Raw genomic sequence first — 22,947 nt, 5'->3', positions numbered from 1 at the left:
TCTTTCTTTTATTGGAGACTTTAGTGAGCAGGTTTTTTGGGGTTTTGTTCATGTATCAGTGCGTGAAAAATACATACATTAATACATATGTACAAACAAACACACAGAAATGTCTGAGTTCAATACATCATTGCCTCTGGCCCAAGGCCCATGAGGAGTGGGGAAAGATCTTCAGAACATCGGCTCAGAAACCAGTTTGATCCACTGTCTCCTTCGTGCTACCACATGCTGCAGGCACTTCCGCTATCCCCAACTGGCATGGCAGCGGAGTATTTTGGGCACACTTCTCTGGCCAAGCCTGACCTCCGGTGGTTTCGGAGTCGTTTTCCACGTTGACTTGGTCTTTCTCCTGGGACTTAAGACTGAGGAGTTTAGGCAGGGAGGCCAGAGCGAGGGCTGACGCCGAGGACGAACCCCCAAACTCCATCCTCTGGTGGTAACGTAAGCGTATCGCCCTAGCCGAGCGGTACAGGTCACCTACGAAACAGTAACAGAATGGGTTGAGGGAGGAATTGGTCAGTCCCAGCCACTGGGCAAAGGGTCTGGTCTGAAGGAGCCATTCTGGAGGCCTCCGCTGTCCTTGGTCCAGCCAGATGTCCGATACGTAAAGCGGAAGCCACGAGACAGCAAAAACCATCACCAATGCCGCCACCATGTGGGCAATCTGCTTGCGCCTCCGTAACCTGGCCGCATGTAGCGCCTGTGAGCGGGGGTCAAGTTCGGAGAACTGGCTCCCAGATCCTGCTCCCCGCAACCTTCGGCCCGTGAGGAAGGCCAGGATAAGGTTGAACGTTACAGGGAGGCAGTAGAGGGCGCCAAAGAGCAAGATGTTGTAGGCCTGCCGTAGCCGTGGCTGGGGCCATACCTCACTGCAGACGGGCAGAATGATGGGCAAACCTTCAATCAGCCCCACCTCATCCCGTCGCGTCACCACGGCAACGGGTGCGCAAATCACTGAGGATACCACCCACACCACAGCGACCGTTGCCAGGATACGGCGTCTCGTGAAGCAGGATCGGGAGCGCAGGGGGAAACGGACACTGTAATAGCGGCTGACGCTGATGACGGTGATGCTGAGGACGCTGGCCGAGACGGAGACAGCCTGGGTAAAGGGTACCGCGCGGCACAAAAAGTCACCGTACAGCCACACAGTGTAAATGCGGTACCCGAGTGTTACTGGCATGCACACGCACACCACGGCCAAATCGCACACCGCCAGGTTGATCAGAAGACACCGTGTGGCGCTGGAGCCCGATAACCGCTCACTGCCACGATGACCCAACAGAACTTTGATGGACATGGTGTTGCCAAGGAAACCCACCAGAAAGGACAGGCTGTAGAGGACGGTCAGGGCAATGGTGCCCGGCTCACGGATGGTGAGGAAGAGCTGCCACTCCAGAGCATCATTGTCCGGGAAAAAGGAGTAGTTGAACCGGTCTGAACCGGCAGACTCGGTATCATGGCTCCGGTTCTGAAGCTCGTACTTTACTCCCAGATCGCTGAGGATGTCAAGGAGTTGAGCTGGTGGCTGATCTGGGGTCAAATTCATGACGAAAACGCAAAAACCCTCAACAGGGAGCCGATACGCAGTCCACTGATCTCATGTCAGTTTGCATGGGAGCCATCAAATGTTGAGGAAGTGTATCATGGAGAAAAAGAGGAATCCTCATTTATCATTCCAGTTCTCTTCGGGAGCAATCTCTCTCCCTTGCTCTCTCTTGGTCTTTCACTTTACATCATCAGGTTATTAGAGGGTATAAGGCAATTTTCACACAATGTACTTGTTATACATCCATAATGGAACCCCGGAGACCAGAGAGCGAAATCAACCCTAAACTCACCTCTCTCTCTCTCTCTCTCATTCCTTACGTCATCAGCTCTTTCGAGTTCAAGGTAAAGTCCAGCATGAAGAATTCATGGTATATCCACAGAGAATACTGCTGGCCAGTGTAGAGGAGTGACTTCTTTCTATATCGCTAAAGATCACACTGTATTAACTGTCGCTGAGTTTAATTTCTGTTTATGACGACACGTAACGTTTCCAGAGACGAGGTCCACCTAAGAAAAGGATAGAGAAACAGTTATACAACTACTTGTCGCTTTGCTATTCTAAAAAGGAAATAGGGGAAAAATCAATCACAAAACAGGGAAATGCTTTTTGTGTCTTTTATTTTATTTATGTTTTCATGTCTGAGATCCTCGACATGAGTAAATGAATCATGTGTTGAGCACACAACGCTACAATTTAGATGATACATGATTTCTGAAAATATTTTTGTAGAGCTTTGACGCGATTTTGGTCATGTACAGCGGGTAATTTAATATTCTGTTTTATGCATCTGATTGAAAAAATGACCTGATAATATGAATTCTTCAGAATGGTAATGCATATCTTTTAACATGTTCAAGATAGTATACTTCTGTCAGATCCTCACAGTTACAAAATGCTTTAAAAAATGTATAACGTTAACATATGACTAAGATAAAAGGGAGTGTTGTTTTAAGTCGGCAAATTGCCCGTGAGCGTGTTTATAAAATGCACCAAAAGTGACAATCCAACCTCAAGAAAATTTTGAAAATAAGTTCACTTACCTCTAAACGTCAAATAGATCCAAAAGCAAAGTCAGACTGAAGTTCTTCACCATGTCGCTAGTCCGAATTAATCCACAATAATGAGCAAAAGACCCTGGATCTCCATCAGTTCAGTGGAACGACGTTCTTGTCTCTTGCTCTCGACCTCTGGTGCGTTCCGAGTTCTGCAGCCGAGGTTCAACCGGTTGCGTCTTTCTAGGAGAGACCAATGCGCGTAGGCGCACGTTCACGTCACCGTATATAAATAATTGAAGTCGGTCCGCAGATGTTTCACGCTGTTTCCTTCAAGCGGGATTTTCGCACTGTAAGCAGCGTTGGCCGGATGTTCAGGCAGCGTGGGCTGCAATCTCTAATTAAAGGTTTTTAAGAGAACAAACCACCTAACTTACTTTTATCAAGAGAATGTAGGCGATGAAGGGTTTCTTAGTGTTTTAAAAAAAATATATTTTTCACTAGCTGTCACTGTGTTTGAGAAGAGCAGGTATTATTCGATGCTTTCAGAAAGTTGATCTTCCTGGCATAGAATGAACTCATAACCCCCTAGGCATTATTTATAACTTTACTTTTATAACTTTATCTATGACTTCGTAACTATAACACGATTAGGCCAATTACGAGTGGCCCAAGATAATAAATAGACGTTCTTACTAAAAAAAAAAATCGCTAATTGCCTTCTTACACAATCCACATTTTTTTATAAACAATACACAATACACAAATTTTTAATATGTATTATCCAGCATGCCACTGGATAATACATATTATATATTCCTATATAATATAATATAATATAATATAATATAATATAATATTGTATATATATCTTATAGTCTTATAGTCCATATAGTCCTTCACCACGTATGTAGTTCTTTACCATTTAGAGCAAATTTTAATTCTTAATTCTTTGGCTCATTTACCGTCTTCACAAGCAGTTAAAATGCAACTTCCTGAAAATAAATGTTTATGTATGTATTTATTTCATCACTTTTTCGCAGTGATGTTCCTCTCGGGCTGGCCATCTGTGAAGTGTGCTCGCCGTTCCATCTGGGACATCCGCGGCTTCTCCCGGGCCATTTTCCTGCTCCAGGTTTCGAGTACGCGCCCTCACATATTTGGGACGTATTTCATCGGAGGCCACATGCACCTTATATTTTGAGGAGGAAATTTATGGCTATTTTATGAAAACGCTCCTCATGCTGATACATTTAAAAAACGTGGCAAAACTGAACATTACGAAACAGTAGGCTATATCAGTAAGCTGAAGTAATGTAAACGTTGCAATGTATCATAATAGTGACGTGCAGATGGCTTGTTTTGCCTGTTTTATTTTAGGTCTGAATGTCTGAATTTTTATTCAAAAAGACATGTGAAGACAGTTTTATTATTATGGAAAGCTGAGGGGAGCCGATGCCCCTTGATCGTATAGTCCTTTACCACTTTTCACAGAGTAAATCTTTTAGCAATACCTTACTATGCATCAGTAGGTTCCCGTCGGCTATTTAAATCATCCAGTAGACCATCAAGTCAATCATTTGAAATCTTTCCACACGATTAGTAATGCAGGATTTTATCTCTTTTGCTCTTCAGTCCTAGACACGACTTTAAAGTTTAAGACATATATATGCGGTAAGTGCCATGCCGGGCGTAGTTCCAGTTTGACAGTTTTCCCAAAATAATAAACTCCTAACGTTCCACGTATCCTGCCTCGACCCTGTTTATCCGTTTGCCTTTTCCCGTCTGATGGCGCTTTGCCCTCCAGGCTAACGTATTCCCTGACTTAACCTCTTTTGAACTGTCCTTGATTAACTCAAGCCTTCATCGTACTAGTATGACTACACATCCTCTTAGTCATTAAGAACACATCCTATTAGCCCCTTCTGATCTTCATTTTTTCCCTAAAATACACTAATCATTTTAACCCTCTAGTTTGCCTGCCGTCAGTAAGTGGAGCATTGGCTTCCCCTATTCTTGACCCATAATTTCTCTCTCATCTTAAATGAGTGTTTCTCTAATATATGTTATATGTGTCTCAGCTTATCAAATGTATGGTAATTAAGTAATGAAGAACCAGGTACGTTAGAATAGAGAGAAAACAGAAACAACAACAAGAATGTACACAAGGTAATTTTTTGAGCTCCCTTGAATCACATAATGTCATTTTAATGTATTTTTTAATCCATTTAATCCAGACTCAGTAAATCGTTTTGTTTTTTGTTTTTGTCATGTACAACTTCAGTATTTTTGACATGTACAATATCTTTAGTAATCACAAATGGATGAGACGTTAAAAAAGAAGAGTAAACCAAGCTAACTAAAGAACTGTTATCAAAACATCAATGCATGACCAAAAAACAAAACAAAAACAAAAGAAAAAAGTCCTCTTATTCACAAATAGAAAGGAGAAAATACTTGCTCATGGTTTTATACAATAGAAATCTACAGAGTTAGAGGAAAACCGACAGAAAAATGTGTCATACTTTGAGATAAAGAAGATAACAGTGTAAAAACATTAAGAAAGGCAATCATTATTCTTAAACAGATAACTCTCCTGTCGTGCATCTCTGTTAGCTTCATTTTACAGGATGTTACAGACTCTGACTTTTAGATTGTCTCACTATGAAAGCTAGTGATCTGAAAGCTATCCGTAAAAAACAACAGTAAACGACTGAAATGCCATAAGGTCACATGGACCACTTAAAACAGAAAATCCTCATAGAAAGACCAATTAGATAGAGTGTGTATGTGTTTGTGCGTGTGCGTGTGCGTGTGCGTGTGTGTGTGTGCATGCGTGCATGCATGTAGGTGTGTGTGTGTGTGTCTGTGTAGTATGCAACCCTGTAATTCTTGTGTACTAAAAGTAAATGTTAACATGATTAAACTGTCAATATTCTCTGAGTCTGTGTGTACATTTTGACAGTGTTGTCAGTCGACTGTGAATGTGTGTGTGTGTGTAAGTTTGTGTGTGCGTGTGTGTGTTTATTTGGAGGTTTAAAATCCATTTGCTTTCCCGCTGGCATCCAAACACACCCCTGACCGTCATTAACAGATTGTGAGATATTTGAATAATACAGACGTGACTGACTGTTACTCGTGCGTTTGGCGTCAATATCAGACACACTGTTTATCACAAAAGATGTCACAAAGAGTATGTTATATAAAATAATCCTTATGTCAGCCCTGGTTTCATACCATGTCACAACACTAGTGGTCAGCAACCTCACAAAACTGTACTTTAATGCTTCATTAAAGCTTTGTAATGAGTGGAATACATGTTGCTGGCCTCAGTTGTTCTGACTGGTTAAGAAACCTGTCATTAGGCTAAAGAAAAGCATTACCGACAATACTGCACAAGATAAGGGTTCGAGTTGATTCACAGCAAGATATTTTACAGTTTTTTTCCCTTAGAAAAAAAAAGTCTTACTAGAGGAACAACATGTCTGTCTGTTTCACAAACTATTGGTCTCGTTTTACCCCCGTTTATCCGCAACTCCTCCAGACAGTCACGCCTCATCCCTTTTTTCTTCTTTTCTTTTCCTCTCATCTCTTGTTAACTTATGTCCAGAATCATCAGTATGTGCTTTTGAGACAAAAGTTGCAAAGATGTCATGAAAAAAAAAAAAAATCTTCCTGTTGCACACAAGTCAAATTACTGAAGGCCAATATCCACTAACAAATTGTCTCTGTCCACTGTTTCAAGTACCCAAACTCATCTGATTGAATTCTGAGGAAAAATAAAAATTAAAAGTTTAAAAAAAATACAAAAAGGCCAAGGCCATGGTTTCCATCACAACTTCCATCGATCAATTCATACACTCGCTCCTTCAGGTTGGCCATCATTTGTGATTAGAAAACAACTGAAATGTTTAAAACCACGAGACCCAGATTTCACTTTTTTTTTCAGATGTATTGAATATTAAAAATGGTTAATAATTGAAAATAAAAAGTGACACTCTTCTTCAAGTCCATTTATTACATCTCTGTTGAGAAAGAAAGGACCTATTTCCGCTTCCTGTTCAAAGTTGCCACTGGCACTCCAAACAAAATGGTGCATTCCATGTTTTTGTTTTTTTTTTTCACTCCGGCAACAAAGGAAAAAAAAAAGTTCACATTTAGAGTGTGCACAGACACACGAGCACCCACGAATAGTATTCACAAATTCAAGTGATATATTTTTTTCCTTGTTATCTTTTTTTTTTTACAAAACAGGAATTATCGCATTACCACAGATAATATCGACAGTAATTTTTCATCTGAGAGAGGTTACTTCTATTCTTCGTCTGCTCAGTACTTGTAATGTGTGAGTCAATGCTCATATACAGTACATACATCATACATCATAAACAAGGCAGTGGACTGAGCTGTGTGTGGAGACCACCGTGACCAATTAAGAAAGACAATCACTATTTACAAAAAAAAAAAGAAGTCAGACAAGTGTGTTGTGCTGTTCTTGAAATGTTCTGAGAGAACAACCATGCAAACACGCACATTCGCACAAACATGTGCATGTGTGCCCAAACACACACACACACACGCACACACCCACACACATACACACACACAGCTGAGTGTGCACTACAAATGGCTCAAAAGCTGAGTGGTAGTGAATACATCTCTCTGTGAGTATAAACAGAACAGACTAGAGTAGAGATCAGGAGACTGAGAACTCTGTGTGTAATATTTAGTAAAATTGATGAGCGCTTTACGTTTAGAGTCATGTAGTTAATTGACAATGTCAGCACCATGCCACAGAAAAAAAAGAGTAGAGACTGTTTTCTACAATTACAGGTACACATTACATATTTTTAGCCACTGTTCTGGAGATCTTGTGATGTCCCTCTTTGTAATACCCATGATTTTCTTTTTTAAACTCAAACTGTTCACCCATGGTGAATGTGCAGGAGTGTCAGAAATGTGTGACCATAATGAAAACTGTGTGCTGCTTCATCAAGGTCCAAATTGTAAAATGCCTGAATGAATCCAAATTCATCCTTTCTTCAGTTGCATGCTTTCTTTACTCATATAACATGTCCTAAGCTTGTGAATCAGATGTAGCCCATTTGAAACCATACATACTTTAAATCACTTTTCTGTTTGTTACGATCAGAATTTAAGTCCAAAATGTTAATTACATTAGCCGTGCTATAACAACCACGTATGTGTCTTTTATAATGTCATGTATATTGTTTGGATTATTAGCAGGCTGAAGTTCTTGTCAGTGGCTTGTTCATAGTCATATCTGTGTTTTGACTCAAGACCTACAGTGGCTTAAGATGTTTCATGTGTTAATGGGAAGAGCAGAAACTGGCTGTGGAGCCGCTTTAATACTGAAGCATGTATAATGCATGATGCTTCAGCAGATTCAACAGTTTCAGGATGTGTAATGGATTGACGAGTTGCATGAGTGAGATGACTACTGAGAGAACGCATTGGCGTAGATACTTGAGATACTTTTCAGGCTGGTTAATGGATTGAAGAGTGGGGCCGGTGGATGGCAGAATTAGGTCGGCTGTTGGGGGCAGATCGGCTGGTTTGGTCTGGTCGCATGTGGGGTTCCAAACGGCTCTGATTTTCCGTTGGTCTGGACTGGTCGGGTCGGGTGGTGGCCAGGTACTTGGCCCTCATGCTTGAGGTGTACTGTGAGAGAGAGAGAGAAAGAGACAGGGAGAGACAGACAGACACACACAAACAGAGAGAGAAGGTTCGGTCCATCAGAACAACTTGGAGAGTTGTTTGAGTTGATTTCGACTTGGCAGAAAAGAAAAGCCTTCATCTGTAGTTCCATGCCAGTAACTCAACCCTCAAGAACTGTAATGACAGATATTAGCCAGCAGAGGGCACTGTTTTTAAAAAAAGAGTCATTAGAAAGACATGTAGCAGTTAAGAGAGGACTTAAGTCATATTGGAATTTCAAATCATAATAGTTCATAAGGGTTGGAAAGGAAGACACCTGTTTCCAGATCAATATTCTGCACAAGCTGGTACCTGTTTTCCAAAAAAACTTCCCAACAGTCAGCTTGCAAACAGCCAGCCAAGTTATTGACCTTAGACTGATAAGGGATTCAGTATTTACTATAATGAAAAAATGTATTAGGCAACCAGCAAAAGACAAAAATTCACTGAACACAAAATCTCCCACAAACACACACACACACAAACACACACACACGTGCACACACAGAGATATACACACTGACACAAATGGAGACACATAGAGAAAAATAGAGTCACGAGTCATTTGGACAGCCACATGGTTTAAAATACACTGATAACATGACAGCTGGTTTGTTAAAAGTGAACTGCACCCAGTGAAAGACAATGTTTTTTTTTTCTTTCACCGTAAAAAGTCTTTGAAAATATCTTTAAAGTGATGTGATTTGGTAGAGAAAGAAGGAGTACCATGAGACAGAATGAGGTCAAGAAAAAAAAAAAAAAAGTACTTAGTGTGTTAAACTTTTCCGAGAAAATCACAGAATAGAGTGTTTTCAAAAACAAACAAACTGACAAGACTAGGACGGAACATGGAAAGTGAGAAGCGGAGGGAACTGACAGCGGGACAGAGAGGGGGCGGAGCTTAGAGGTGAGAGATTAAAGACAAAACAGACATGCATAAGGAGAATAAGATCTGATCAAGGGGAAAAAAGGAGAAATCTCATTCATGCAGATTTTGGAGGCATTAAAATCCAGGAGAGGAGAGACTGCGGGCTCGTGGAGGCGCGGGCGCGGCCCGTTTATCGACAAGCGTCGCAATACGACATCTAGGGAAGGCGAGATCTTTTCAGCTTTAGCGCTCACGTTCGCTTCAAAGGCAACACGGCTGTCTCTCCAATCTGGATCACGGTCAGCGCAAGCGCAACATCCAAAAACAACAACAACAACAACAACAAAAAAAAAATCCATGGAATAACCGCCAAATCTCAGAGAACAAAGCCCGATATCTGAGAAGGAGTGAAAGAGAATGTCCTCACTCTTTTACTTGACGGATCGTATGATGGGATACATGTCCTCGCATGCCAAAGCTCAAATGAGACTGCACCCAGAGAGAGAAGTCACGTCTCGGCTGACAGTATCTCGTTAAATCTGCCAGATTAAATGCACTCACATGTACTCATACTGGCGGGATACATGCACTCTTCATGCAACTGAGGGGAATCAAGGAATCAGCAGTTCAGTCTGCGCAAAATCATCACGTTAATAAAAAAAAAAATAATAATAATAAAAAAAAAATAACCCCAAACCTCCACTGTGATTCTGAATCCATGTGTGATGAACCGCAAAGTCATTAAATACAGCTTCCTAAAACATATTTAGATCTTTAGAAGACCTTCCTAAAACACATTACTATCTGAGGTAATACCCAGGCTGCCAAAATGACCCGACCGGCCTTGAGGAGTACGGAGGAGTGTTGGTTTGGTGAGAGTAACTGAACCGTGTGTCATGAGGCAGACATGGAAGAACCGTTCTCTCACGCCGTCAAAACAGGTAACAAACGCATGCTCATCACGTACAAGACTCTTTATCAGGACGCATGTGAAAATTCAGTTTCCTTGAGCGCAAGAATATTCTTGACTTTACAGTAACTGCTGGGTTGGGCAGCATTACTGAAATAAATAATTCACACAGACTTTTGAGAGCTCACACAGCAAATCTGTGACAGTTTGAAGAAATGAGGAAGTTCTGTCTGCCTCGTGAAACAGAGTTCAGAGAAAGTGTTGCAGTGAAAATCATGTAGCTGACAACTACACAGAATGGGCTCCTGTGTGTTCTCACTCAAAGTGTGTGTGCGTTACTACAAAATTTCTGCTGTGTGTATGTGTATGTGTGTGTGTGCGTGTGCATGTGTGTGCACGCGCACACAAGCGTATGTATGTATGTATGTTCATGTGTGTGTGTGTGTGTGTGTTTGTTACCTGCATGCATGTGCATGTGGGGAATGTGTGTTTGTGTTTATGTTTGTGTGTGTGTGTTTGTTACCTGCATGCATGTGCATGTGGGGGATGTATGTTTGTGTTTATGTTTGTGTGTGTGTGTTTGTTACCTGCATGCATGTGCATGTGGGGGATGTGTGTTTGTGTTTATGTTTGTGTGTGTGTGTGTTTGTTACCTGCATGCATGTGCATGTGGGGGATGTGTGTTTGTGTTTATGTTTGTGTGTGTGTGTTTGTTACCTGCATGCATGTGCATGTGGGGGATGTATGTTTGTGTTTATGTTTGTGTGTGTGTGTGTTTGTTACCTGCATGCATGTGCATGTGGGGGATGTGTGTTTGTGTTTATGTTTGTGTGTGTGTGTTTGTTACCTGCATGCATGTGCATGTGGGGGATGTGTGTTTGTGTTTATGTTTGTGTGTGTGTGTGTGTGTGTGTGTGTTCACTTACAGAGGGCGGAGGGGATTCTCTGCCAATCAATGGTGTGTTCTCACATCGAGGGGTCTGAAAGTTAGCATTCTGGCTCCTGCGTCACAAACGAGAGACCAGTTATACTGACTCCCCCTCTACGAGGAGGGGGGGAGGGAGGAGGCGGGTTCTCCCACAGCGCAACGCAACCCTTACTACTCACATGACTCCTCCGTCTTACAACCTCCCTAGGATGTACATCAATCTGGATTTCCAGCAGTGGGAACAGTAGTCTACAGAGCACAGTCTCACGCAGTGTTTTATATTTACTCCGTACGGAGGATGTGACTGTCCTGCATGCATCCTCATGCAAATCAGTGACAATGTAGTCAAAACTACAAATCCTCAGAGAACACTCACCACTGTCATAACATATATATATATATATATATACTCTGATCAAGTTCATCAGCATTACCATATTATTTTACTTCATCTTATCAGGAAAAATCAGTAAAATGTGACCACTTATTTCACAACACTTAAAACAAACTAAATATAGGCTTAGGGTAACTAAGCGACAGTCATGCAAATCCGAGAAAACTACAGGGATACCTATAAAAGAGAATTAACAGCCTACTTTCATTTTTCAAATCTGCATTACCCAATCACAGGCGGTTGTGGAGGTAGCTGAGTAATGTTAAGAGTATCCGAACAGTTGTCTTATTTTTGGAAGTATTAACTTGGGAAGCTAAAGTGGTGCACCTGTTCATGTTGCAGATATAACTGAGAGCAAATATGAATAACCTAATTTCACCAATTTTTGAAGTGCACACAAAATAATGTATGAATTCAGGTAAAAATACATTTTACAGCTGTGGAACCAGCTAAAGCTTTTTTCCCCAACTAATGACTTTTTTGCAGAGTGTGGAAGTCCAGCGCAGCTGTACTGTTTCCTGTACTGACCAGCAACAGTCTGTGTGTTTGCACTTTAAGAAATTCTTTTCTGTTTTAGCTGACAGAATGTGAATTTGTTTTAGACAATACAAGTCTGATCGGTTTAATAGAGGAACTCAACTGAGGTGTATCTACTCAATGTCATACGTTCTCAGCATTAAAATAATGATTTTTTTTAATGTTTTAATAACGCCAACCTCACACATAGTCAGTTTAGGTGGTAGAAGATGACTGTTTTTTTACTGTTTTAATAATGCTCTGGCCAACCTCACACATAGTCAGTTTAGGTGGTAGAAGATGACTGTTTTTTTACTGTTTTAATAATGCTCTGGCCAACCTCACATACAGTCAGTTTAGGTGGTAGAAGATGACTTTATTTTTTTTTACTGTTTTAATAATGCTCTGGCCAACCTCACATACAGTCAGTTTAGGTGGTAGACGCTGACTGATCTCCAGTTTCATGTGGATCTGGCCAATATCATATGCACTCGTTTTGGTGTAAGTGCTCTCTATTTCACGTAGTGTTTTTGATATTTCCTATGTAGCAATCGCTACATTATGAATAATCCTATTTGAATCTCTCTCTCTCTATCTATTTATTACTATTATCATTATTATTATTATTATTATTATTATTATTATTATTATCATTATCACAGCTTTTCGTTACTATGTATTGTGTAGAATATACAATGGTTTGACATACCAAACCCAATTCTTCTCTGGTTACTGATTACTAATCATGGAATATCAGATAAACGTCCACTTGATCTGGGTGCTGTTTTAAGTCCCTGACTACAGCGTAATGTTTTTGTGCTGTACAGAGTTCATGCAGTTACACACGGTGGTATGTCTAGCACGTCTGTCTAGAGTATAATCTCTGTTTTGCTTATATAAACCATGCGGCAATACACGTTAGCGAGGCTAAACTCACATGTATTCAGTGACGGGTGCGTTGCTGACGGTGTGTGCCGCGGCCGGGAGGCTAGCCTCACTGCCGTAGGTGCTGCTGCCGCAGCTGTACAAACTGGGCATGTGAACGCGGTACAGGTTATCGTGAGGCGCTCGCGAGCCAAGCGTGGCGGAAGATTCGTCACCATCCTCATCCTCATTCCTTCGAAAAGACAGGCAGAGTCAAACACAACCAGACCGCCAGGTGGCAACAAATCTCTCTTGTTCCCAGTAAGTTTTTATCTCGCCCCATGTCTAACAATCCTTTAACGGTTTCCTCTCCTTGTGCTCTTTTCTCTGCGAAGGTGTTTAAAACTCTACTCTTAACTGAATTCAGGAAAATTCACAGAACTGGCTGCGCCAACTTTTTTTTTCTATCACGACAAAAAAAAAAAAAAAATGGAAGAGATCCAAGGAGAGGAAATTTCTTAAGGGTACTGAAATTAGGCTAACCTCTTCCTTACGCTTAGTTCCAAACCAAAGACATGCCGCTTCCCCTAGACCACTGAAGCATATCTAAAATGGGTTTGCAAGATGGTATTCAGTAAGTAGTATTAAAAGACCCATATACTGTTCTGTGGGTCTGTGTCATAGACCACGACACTCGATTTGAATTATTAGCCAGCCTTATTAGCACACATTGTTTACTCCAGCGATAGATGAATCAGGCATTTATAGGGGACTGGTTGGAACACATTCCAGCCTAGCTGTGCAGGATGTGCATCCGTTCGAGGATTATAGCTTGTGTGCAAGCAGAGGTTCAACGATTCCAAACAACTGTTAAAATCAAAACGTTCTCTTTTAGATATGCAAAAAAAGCCTTGGGGAAGAGGGTTCGGAACCATGCAACTGTCTTAACCATCCATCCTCATTTTACTGCCACCCCTCCCCCCCTCTATCTCACACACACTGACCAAAGAAAAATTTTCACTCTATACGGATACCTTCTAGTATTAAGTAAAGGCTACACCCACACACACACATTAAGTGACTCCTTCGAACTTGAGAACTCTGATTTGATACAACAAGCGTTGATTCCCCAATGATTATCATCAGCATCAAATGCTTCTTTGACAGAAATCTGATTCATGCATTTTGAACAACAAATGAGCTAAGAAAACAGTACCATGAAAATCAAAAAAGAAAAGAAAAAAACTTTCCAAAACTGTTCAGTAAGAACTGTTTAAGTAAATGGGCTGTTTTCATTCCCCAAAAATAAAATTTTAAAAAATGATCAAATAATTTTTAAAAACAATGAAACTGTGATGGTGTAGATTTGGACACCAGTTGGAATGTTTGAACATGATATGTTTAAAAATAGTTGACTATCAGCTGAGGGCTCAATACAGATAATGTTCTGTTTATTCCACTGTAGCAATGAATTTAAGCAATTTGCGCAAAATATATTTATGTTTGTGTCTAAAGTATGGAACCATATTAATAACAGTGGCAACACCTAACTGTAGCCATTTTAGTTATAGCTTTAGTCCAACAATAATGAGAAAATTTTCAGTTGTCTGGTAGTTTCCGTTTTTGGCCAGCAGGTGGCAGCAGCAGCACCATAAAAGAAAATCGGACCATCAGCCTACACATCAAGCTTCTCTTGATGGTTTTCGCATTACATCATCCTATTTCAAAAAAATCCACAACATGTACACTCCTACATACACACACATGCAAACGCACTCAAACTTGCTAAAAAAAATGCTAAAAATGGTGCTCAAGGCTTGAAGTTTGCAAAATTTCTTCATCCGAAAGACTTCATCCATGTTAACACCATCCACGTTATACATATCAGACATAAGTGTCTTTTTAGTCAACCATTTTTTACTGTATTGCCTCCCCTCACTCTTCTCTCTCTCTCTCTCTCTCTCTCCCTCTCTCTCTTTCCTTCCCCTCTTCTACCTGCTACCACTAAGTATCTCCCACTGGTGTGCATACTTAACGCGCCTCTCTCTGAATCCGTCAGACAGATTATGGGAGAATCTTGCAAACGCCAGTGTCGGTGTCCCAAATCTAGGCTTCCAACAGAAATAGGGAATGACTTACAAAAGAACAACAACGACAACAACAACAACAGAAAAATAAACCATAAAAAAGACATGAGATAGCAATAAATCATTAAAACAAACTAAAGCAAGGTCACAGATTAAGATAAAAAAAAAAAAAAAAAAAAAGGGAGACTCGTTATGGATGTGAAGAGACGGACAAGCAGACACACACACAGACAGACAGGTGTGTGAATGTGTGTGTGAGTGAGCATTAAGAGAGACTGAAGACGCTGGTCTCACTGGAAAAGGTAAGGGAGAACTGTTAACCTTTGACCTCAGAGTGACCTGTACGCCCTCACCTCTTGCTCTGCCAGGTGTGGGGTACGCTGCAGACGATGGAGCTGAACATGAGTGCGGTGACAAAAGAGAAGAGGACCAAGTAGATGAGCCCCTCCACACCATCATAACACAAACCAGTCAGAGCCTGCACATAGTCCTGAGAGACAGAGACAGAGAGAGAGAGAGAGAGAGAGAGAGAGGTTTTGATAACTCATACCTGTTACATTACTTCATTCTCTTCTTCTTTTACTGTAGTTGGCAAAAAATGATGCTTGGACTATCCACGGTGGAAGTGTGGAAGTGAAAGAGCGAGAGAGGGAAATGTCTGAGGAGACTGGGAGACGTGGGGAACAGACACATTAGACTAGACACATCAGGGACAGCAGAAATGGCTTTTTTTATACTGCGTTTTATAAGCCACTTCAGGGTTTTCACTGCTCTTCAAGGAGAGGTGGTCTGGAACAAAAGCCCTTTTTCTTTTGACTTCAAAGAGCGGAAAATTACAGTAATTATTTAAGAGAGAGAGCGAAAGAGAGAAGCAGTGTACATAAGTGTGTCAGAAAGAGCGAGAAAAAGCAAGAGAAGAAGATGGAGGAGGATAGAAGGAGAGAGAGAGAGAGAGAGAGAGAGAGAGAGAGAGAGAGAGTAATTTATGTATAAGTGAAGTCAATATATGTGTTTGGTGCTTTAACCCAGTGGGGGTCTTGGGGGTCCGTGAGGTTTTTTGTTATTTTTTTTTTTTTTTCGTGAGAGCTAAGTGCTCAGACAGCTATCGCATTTTTAAAGATTCCTTTCTCTCATTCCCAAAGACCACTTCCATCTCGGCTCTTTTTCTAAGCTTTCTTCCCTGGATGCGTTGGACGAACTGGTTCTAAAATTTTATGTGTGTTCATTCCCAGTGATCCCAAATTCCACTATGGTTGTGCCCTGCTTATCGTTTTGTAATGCACTGCTTTTGTTTAGTGTTTACAGACGTGTATTGGGTATGTTAAAATGTGCTTTATATACGCATATGACAATTAAACTAATCTCCGCTCCTTCAATTATCATTGTGTTTATTGGAAGAAAGGTCTGCAGGTAGATATGGATGTAGGGTTAATGGGGGCTGTACCATACTGGATCGGGGCACATACACGGAAAGGTTTACATGTTATATCAGGACTGTACCATGTTTCACAGGATGGGGGGGGGGGTTATGTCACACTTTAATTTTCGTGTCAGAGCAAGACAAACCAAACAGCTATGACCCAGAGTTGTGAGATAATTTATGTCACATGTATGTTAAAAACACACATGCACGCGTCCACACGCACACACGTGTATACACACACGTACCATGTGTAGGCTGCGGCAGTCCACCAGGGCTGTGAGTTGGTGGAGACTAACTTCAGTAGAGTTCAACACTGCCTGCATCTGCTCCAGGTTACCCTGGCAACCCCAAGAAGAAAGCAATCTGATCAGACTGGTTTATATCAAACACAAACATGTACACTATATGTGCACACATGCACAATACACATGTATAGCACATGTACATCATGTGCACACACACACCACACACACACACCATACACACACACCACACACAGACCACACATGAACACACCACACATAAACACAATTCATTACAGAATCAATGAATACTGGTTTTGGGTAGTTAAAGAAAAAACACACACAAACAGATTTTTAAGTGAAAAACTCAATATGGTAGAGGTGTGTGCTGATGAGGGTCGGTAAATTGGACTAACACACACACACACACACACACACACCTTGGTTTTGGGGTACTCTCGGGTGGCTGAACGAAGCAGTTCTGCCATGTCATCCTGCATTTCCACCAGAGCTTTGTGACTGCCGGAAAGTTTCTATAAGACACACACACACACACACACACACAAATACATCCATTCAAGACCGGTTTATATTTAGCTTAAATCGTCAGTCCTTAAAGTTTACAAGCTTCAAAACTACTTTTCCTAACTTTGTGTTATAAGAGGGAGTGAAAGAGAGAGAGAGACAGAGAGAGAGAGAGAGAGAGAGAGACAGACAGAGAGAGACAATTTTGTCCACTGTACCTGCTGAAATGGGTTGGTCTGTCCACTACTACACTTCAGGTAATACTGTAGAATATCTGATGGAGAAAATACAAACACTTTCATTACTGAACAGACAGAGAAAACACACACACACACACACACACACCTTCATTACTGAACAGACAGAGAAAACACACACACACACACACACACCTTCATTACTGAACAGACAGAGAAAACACACAAACACACTTTCATTACTGAACAGACAGAGAAAACACACACACACACACACACACACACCTTCATTACTGAACAGACAGAGAAAACACACAAACACACACACACCTTCATTACTGAACAGACAGAGAAAACACACACACACACACACACCTTCATTACTGAACAGACAGAGAAAACACACAAACACACTTTCATTACTGAACAGACCTACAAATCCACTATACCTGACTTCAGTTCAGTGTAAAACATAACTGTCTGAGAGAAAAGACCTTTTCCTGAAATTGCCTTACTTATGAGAAGACAAAGTGAGAGAGTTTTAGCAACTGTCACTTATTGTTAGCTATTTGTTCATTTCATACTTGTTTATTATATAGTTAGTTATTTGTTCATTATATAGTTACTTATTTGTTCATCATATAGTTGCATATAATATAGTTACTTATGTGTTCATTATATAGTTGTTAATTATATAGTTAGCTATGTGTTCATTATACAGTTGTTTATTATATAATTAGCTATTTATTGATTATATATTTGTTTACTATATAGTTAGTTACTTGTTCATTATGCATTTGTTCATGATATAGTTAGTCATTTGCTCCTTATATACTTGTTTATTATATAGATAGATGGTAATTTGTTGATTTCTGAACTGAACTCTGATTACAGTACAGTGTCTTCATGACGGTTTTAGTTACGACTCTCCACATATTCTGCTGCTTAGTGTTGTCAGTTTCAGTGAAACTCAGACACAGGCGGCAAATCACTCTTCAATTATTTACTACGGGTGTTTTTTAGGGATGGTGACGAGTGTGCGTGTGTGTGTTCTTTTTGCAGTAGATCTAGCCCCAGTCAGAGGTTTAATAATTAATTACCTCAGGCTCCAAAAAATCACTCATACACACGCACGCACACACACAGACACACAGACAGACACACACAGACAGACACACACAGGCACACATACGCGCACACACACACACACACAGAATTGACTAAGAAAGTGTCAGGGAATGCAGAAATGGCAGAAGAGAGGAAATGAATAGCTCTTTTGTAGCCTAATGTTACTACACACATATTTGATATGAGTGTTGTACATCTGTTTTGAGATTTGAATAATAAAATTTTGCTCAAAAAAGGTGCTGGAGACCGAGAGAAAGAGAGAGCAGCATGCACAGACACAAACAAATACACACACACACACACACACACAATCATTTATCCTTAGCCATAATGGGGTGCTGACAGGCTCTCAGCGTTGGAGTTAAAAGGAGTCTTAAGTGAAAGTGACATTTATTAAGAGTCATTAACTTCCACAGAGAGAGAGAGAGAGGTGACAGGGGGAGGGTGAAGAAAAAACCCTAACCATAACCACACACAATATTATAGCACCTGGTATAGAAAGGCATTAGTCAGAGAGACACAGTGTGTGTGTGTGTGCATGTGTGTGTGTGTGTGTGTGTGTGTGTGTAGAGTGGTCTATACTAGCCCTTGTGGGAACTAATTAGCAGTGACATTCATGTCCACCCTGTGAGGCCATGGTGTCAGAGCTGTACACAAAAAGAGCTTTCTACATAAACAACATCCTGAGTTACAAGTCCTGCATTTCTATAAACCTTCACAAGAGACAGAGACACAGACAGAGAGAGAGAGAGAGAGAGAGACAGGAGACAGAGAAAGAGAGTGAGGGAGAAAAAGGGAGTGAGGGAGGGTGAAAGCATAAGAGGAAGTGACCGAGAGAGAGAGTGTGTGTGTGTATGTGTGTGTGTGAGAAAGATAAAGAGAGAGTTGTGTGGTGTGAGCATATCCATATGAATACACTTCACAAGAGGAGAGACAGGAGAGAGAGAGTGTGTTGTTGATTCAGAATTGCTAATGCATAGGCTCTTGTGTGTGTGTGTGTGAGTGTGTGTGTGTGTGTGTGTGAGTGTGTGAGTGTGTGTGTATGTGTGTGTGTGTGTTAGTGTGTGTGTGTGTGTGTGTGTTTGTACAGCAATACCTTGGTTGATAATGGCATTCTCGCGAGTAACTTTTGTGATGTAAGTATTGGGTGCAACACAGAAATCACTGGCAGTCTGAAGAAGAAAAATGCATCATGGGTAAAAACACCAGTCTCCTAATACTAACACACACAGACATAACATGCTATATATAACATGCTGGATACTGTGAGATATGGCAAGGATAAGACACAGAAAAGTAAAGGGTAAAGAGGGAAAGAAAACTATTAGAACATCACATGTCAACCTTGAAGGAAAGGTGGCTGTGAAAAAGATGACTCTGCAATGAAAAAAGAAGTTGTCTCTATGGAGACACTCACCACGGCAACAGAAAGCTCAAGACCCAGGGAAGCCCAGCTGATGACCAGTGCCAGCAGGCCTAGAAGACACACACTAAAGAGAGAGACAGAGAGAGACAGAGAGAGAAAGAGCGCGAGAGAGATCTTATTTTAAGAAAAACAGAAAATGTCACGGCAGACCAGTGAACATGACTCAATCAGTCAAGTTTTGGATAATTTGTTATTTTTTTATGCTAATGAAGAATGTTGGGGTCTTTATTTTGTTGTTGTTGTTGTTGTTGTGAGCATTGTTTTGAGATTTGAGTGAGTGTGTACTCTTGATGAGTAACCCAGTTAATACAAATCTCTAGGGCTGGACAAAACTCCCACCAACCACATGTACTTCTAAACACACCCACCCACCCATACACACCCACACCCATACACACAAACATGCGCACACATACACACGCGCACACACACACACACACACACACACACACACCCATACACACAAACATGCGCACCCATACACACCCACACCCATACACACAAACATGCGCACACATACACACCCACACCCATACACACAAACATGCGCACACATACACACGCGCACACACACACACACACACACACACACAGTAAGCAGACGGAGTGGCTTAATTACAGCAGACGGTATGGGAATGACTCACCCAGTCAAAAACAGAGCTGTGCCCTCAATCTTTCTCTCATCCTCCACTCACACTGCTCTACTTTTCTCTTCCCTCTCTGACTTTTCATCACTCTCTCTCTCTCTCTTCTTTCTTACATCATCTCACACTGCCTCCATGAACTGAGCATAGCCCTCTGTCCTCCACTCTAATACACTGCATTAAACACACGTCTGCCTCACCCGCACGACACACACAGTGTAGGCAGGTGGATCAATTACACACGACCTTTTCTCCTCAAGTAACCTTACAGTTTTTACTCCTGTGAACATCCATGGTGTCGGTTTGTGTCTACTAGTGATATATTTGGATTTTGACTGGCGCTAACTTTTTTTTTTTTTTACTTAATATACGTTCTGAAAAAACAATCACTGTTATACCATAGCAAAGGGGTGAGGGGGTTCTAGTCTTAAACGATGTAATCGATCACACATTGACATACAGACAGGCAGTTTAAACACTTTAGTATGTTTTTTTTTTTTAAATCAAAGTAGATTTTTACAGTACTTTGATCAAGTGGTTATGTGTTTCGAACCCTGGGGTTTTCTTCTCATTTTGGCTCTACTACATTCTGAAACATAGCATCATTACTCCCTGAGCACTAACCCTGATGTGTATCCATATTTGGTCAACTGGACACAGATATAACTCATTCCCCACGTTTTTTCAATTAGACATTTCTGGATTGTTCAGAGGGAAATCTTGCTTTAGTTCAAATGACCATCTAGCTGTGTTGTGTATTTACTCTGCAGACTTTTTCAGTTGCTCTAGATATGCCACCTGTCTTCTCCTTCTCTCTCTCCTCTCTCCCTCTTTACCTCTACACAGACAGAATAGGATACAGTGTACTGTCATCCATAGTAAAGGCAAGACATCTAACTGTACTAGCTTCCCTCTCCCTCTCTCTCTCTCTCTCTGCCAATTTTTCCTTTGTCACTGTAGCAAACCAACTCTCAAATTACCTGGAGTTTGGGCAGAGAGGGTACACAGCTGGTGTGTTGGCTGGAGCCAGCATTTTTCTGAGCAACTCTGATGTTTTGTGGATTGTTTGTTGTTTTCTTGTATTTGTCACCAAATAGATTCTTTTTGGACTCGATTCACTTACCCTGTCTGTATATTTGTGTGTACATTTGTTTTTGAGACTGCTAGTATATTTCCGTTACAATACTGGTCAACCTTGCCAGTTCATTTAGTTTGGAATGCTACTCATTATTCATCCAAGGTGTTATCTGGTGCAATGATTGACATTAAACTCACCCAATCAGGATGCCTTTGGAGTTCCGTATGAGGCCAACTAGAACCAGGAGGCAGATCAGCACATCAAAGAGCAACAGACCTAGATATCCCAGCCACCTAGATACACACACACACACACACACACACACACACACACACACACACACACACACACACACACTCGTTATTATGCACCATTTTCTACATGATTTGACACATCAGATTCTCAAACTCAGTCAACTCCAGGGGGCTCTCGGCGGGCGCTGTGGTAAATTACAGTGTATCATAGCTGGCAGCGTCCTGAGAAGGGCAGCTACACGGGGCATGCATCCTGTCATCACACTGTCAACAGGACGTCTGTACACACACACACACACACACACACACACACGCACAGAGTCTTACCGGTACCAGTCGTACTGCTCGGTAGTGGAGGCCAGGGTGTCCAGGGACAGGTCGGTGTTACTCCAAAAAGGCACTTCCACCATCAGTCCCACAAGCTCATCCAGCTGTCCCTGCAGCTTCTGCACAATGGCCAGGTAGTCAGTGTGTGCCGCATACACACTCTCCAACTGCACCAGGCCCTCCTGAACCGTCTCATTCAGACTGGAGGAGCTCTCAGATACCTATACACGTACACGCACACACACACACACACACACACGTACACACACACACACACGCACGCATACACACACACACATGCATACACACAAACGCACACGCGCATGTACACACACACACACATGCAAACACACACATACGCACATACACACACATTATGAACACATTAGAAACACACCACATGTGTTATATTCTAGTAAGGGATTTCCAGGATGTATACAATTTTACTGCGGTAAACTGTTCTGTAAACACTTTCTTATTGCTCAGGTAAACATTCGTTAATATCTGTCCAAACAAGAACTAAGACAAACTCACATAAACACATGCTGTTAAAACAAACACTTATCACTCACACACTCATTTAAACGTACCTACGCATTTCCTCCAAAAAGGTCGGACAAACATATACATATCAGCAAATATTTGGTTCTTGCATTCCCAAAACCCTAATATTTAATTTCCAGTTTCACAGGACCTGATTTCTAAAATACAGAGGAGTTTTCTGGCATGAGTATTTCATCCTTTCCCCTCCAGGAGAGCTTGGGGAGTATAACACAACACGACCATGATCCCCCAGGCAAGAAAACTCTCACCCGCTCTCTGACTCAGTCTGCTGTGCTGTCAATTAAAACCACTCCACACTCTCCCAGAGACC

General features: G+C 41.3%; 2 protein-coding genes across 2 annotated transcripts in view; both read right to left on the bottom strand.

Annotated features, from left to right (window-relative positions):
* Positions 1-184: 184 nt before the first annotated feature.
* Positions 185-1,549, bottom strand: LOC115816081 (neuropeptide FF receptor 1). The gene has a single exon (XM_030779052.1). The coding sequence runs from the start codon at positions 1,547-1,549 to the stop codon at positions 185-187; it is 1,365 nt and encodes a 454-aa protein (XP_030634912.1).
* A 6,154-nt stretch (positions 1,550-7,703) lies between these two features.
* Positions 7,704-22,947, bottom strand: part of ttyh3b (tweety family member 3b) — a 32,398-nt gene continuing 17,154 nt past the window's right edge. The window contains exons 4-14 of the mRNA XM_030779952.1: positions 22,074-22,294; positions 21,690-21,785; positions 19,762-19,834; positions 19,441-19,516; positions 17,238-17,293; positions 16,935-17,027; positions 16,498-16,590; positions 15,183-15,319; positions 12,816-12,995; positions 10,967-11,042; positions 7,704-8,226 (exon numbers count right to left, since the gene is read on the bottom strand). Of these exons, the coding sequence (XP_030635812.1) occupies positions 8,053-8,226; positions 10,967-11,042; positions 12,816-12,995; positions 15,183-15,319; positions 16,498-16,590; positions 16,935-17,027; positions 17,238-17,293; positions 19,441-19,516; positions 19,762-19,834; positions 21,690-21,785; positions 22,074-22,294 (1,275 nt within the window). The 3' untranslated portion in view covers positions 7,704-8,052. The remainder of the gene's footprint in view (positions 8,227-10,966; positions 11,043-12,815; positions 12,996-15,182; positions 15,320-16,497; positions 16,591-16,934; positions 17,028-17,237; positions 17,294-19,440; positions 19,517-19,761; positions 19,835-21,689; positions 21,786-22,073; positions 22,295-22,947) is intronic.

This window comes from Chanos chanos, chromosome 7 (genome assembly GCF_902362185.1).
Source record: "Chanos chanos chromosome 7, fChaCha1.1, whole genome shotgun sequence".
Classification (NCBI taxonomy): domain Eukaryota; kingdom Metazoa; phylum Chordata; class Actinopteri; order Gonorynchiformes; family Chanidae; genus Chanos; species Chanos chanos.
The sequence above is the reverse complement of the archived record's forward strand: the minus strand, read 5'-3'. Positions and strand labels throughout refer to the sequence as shown.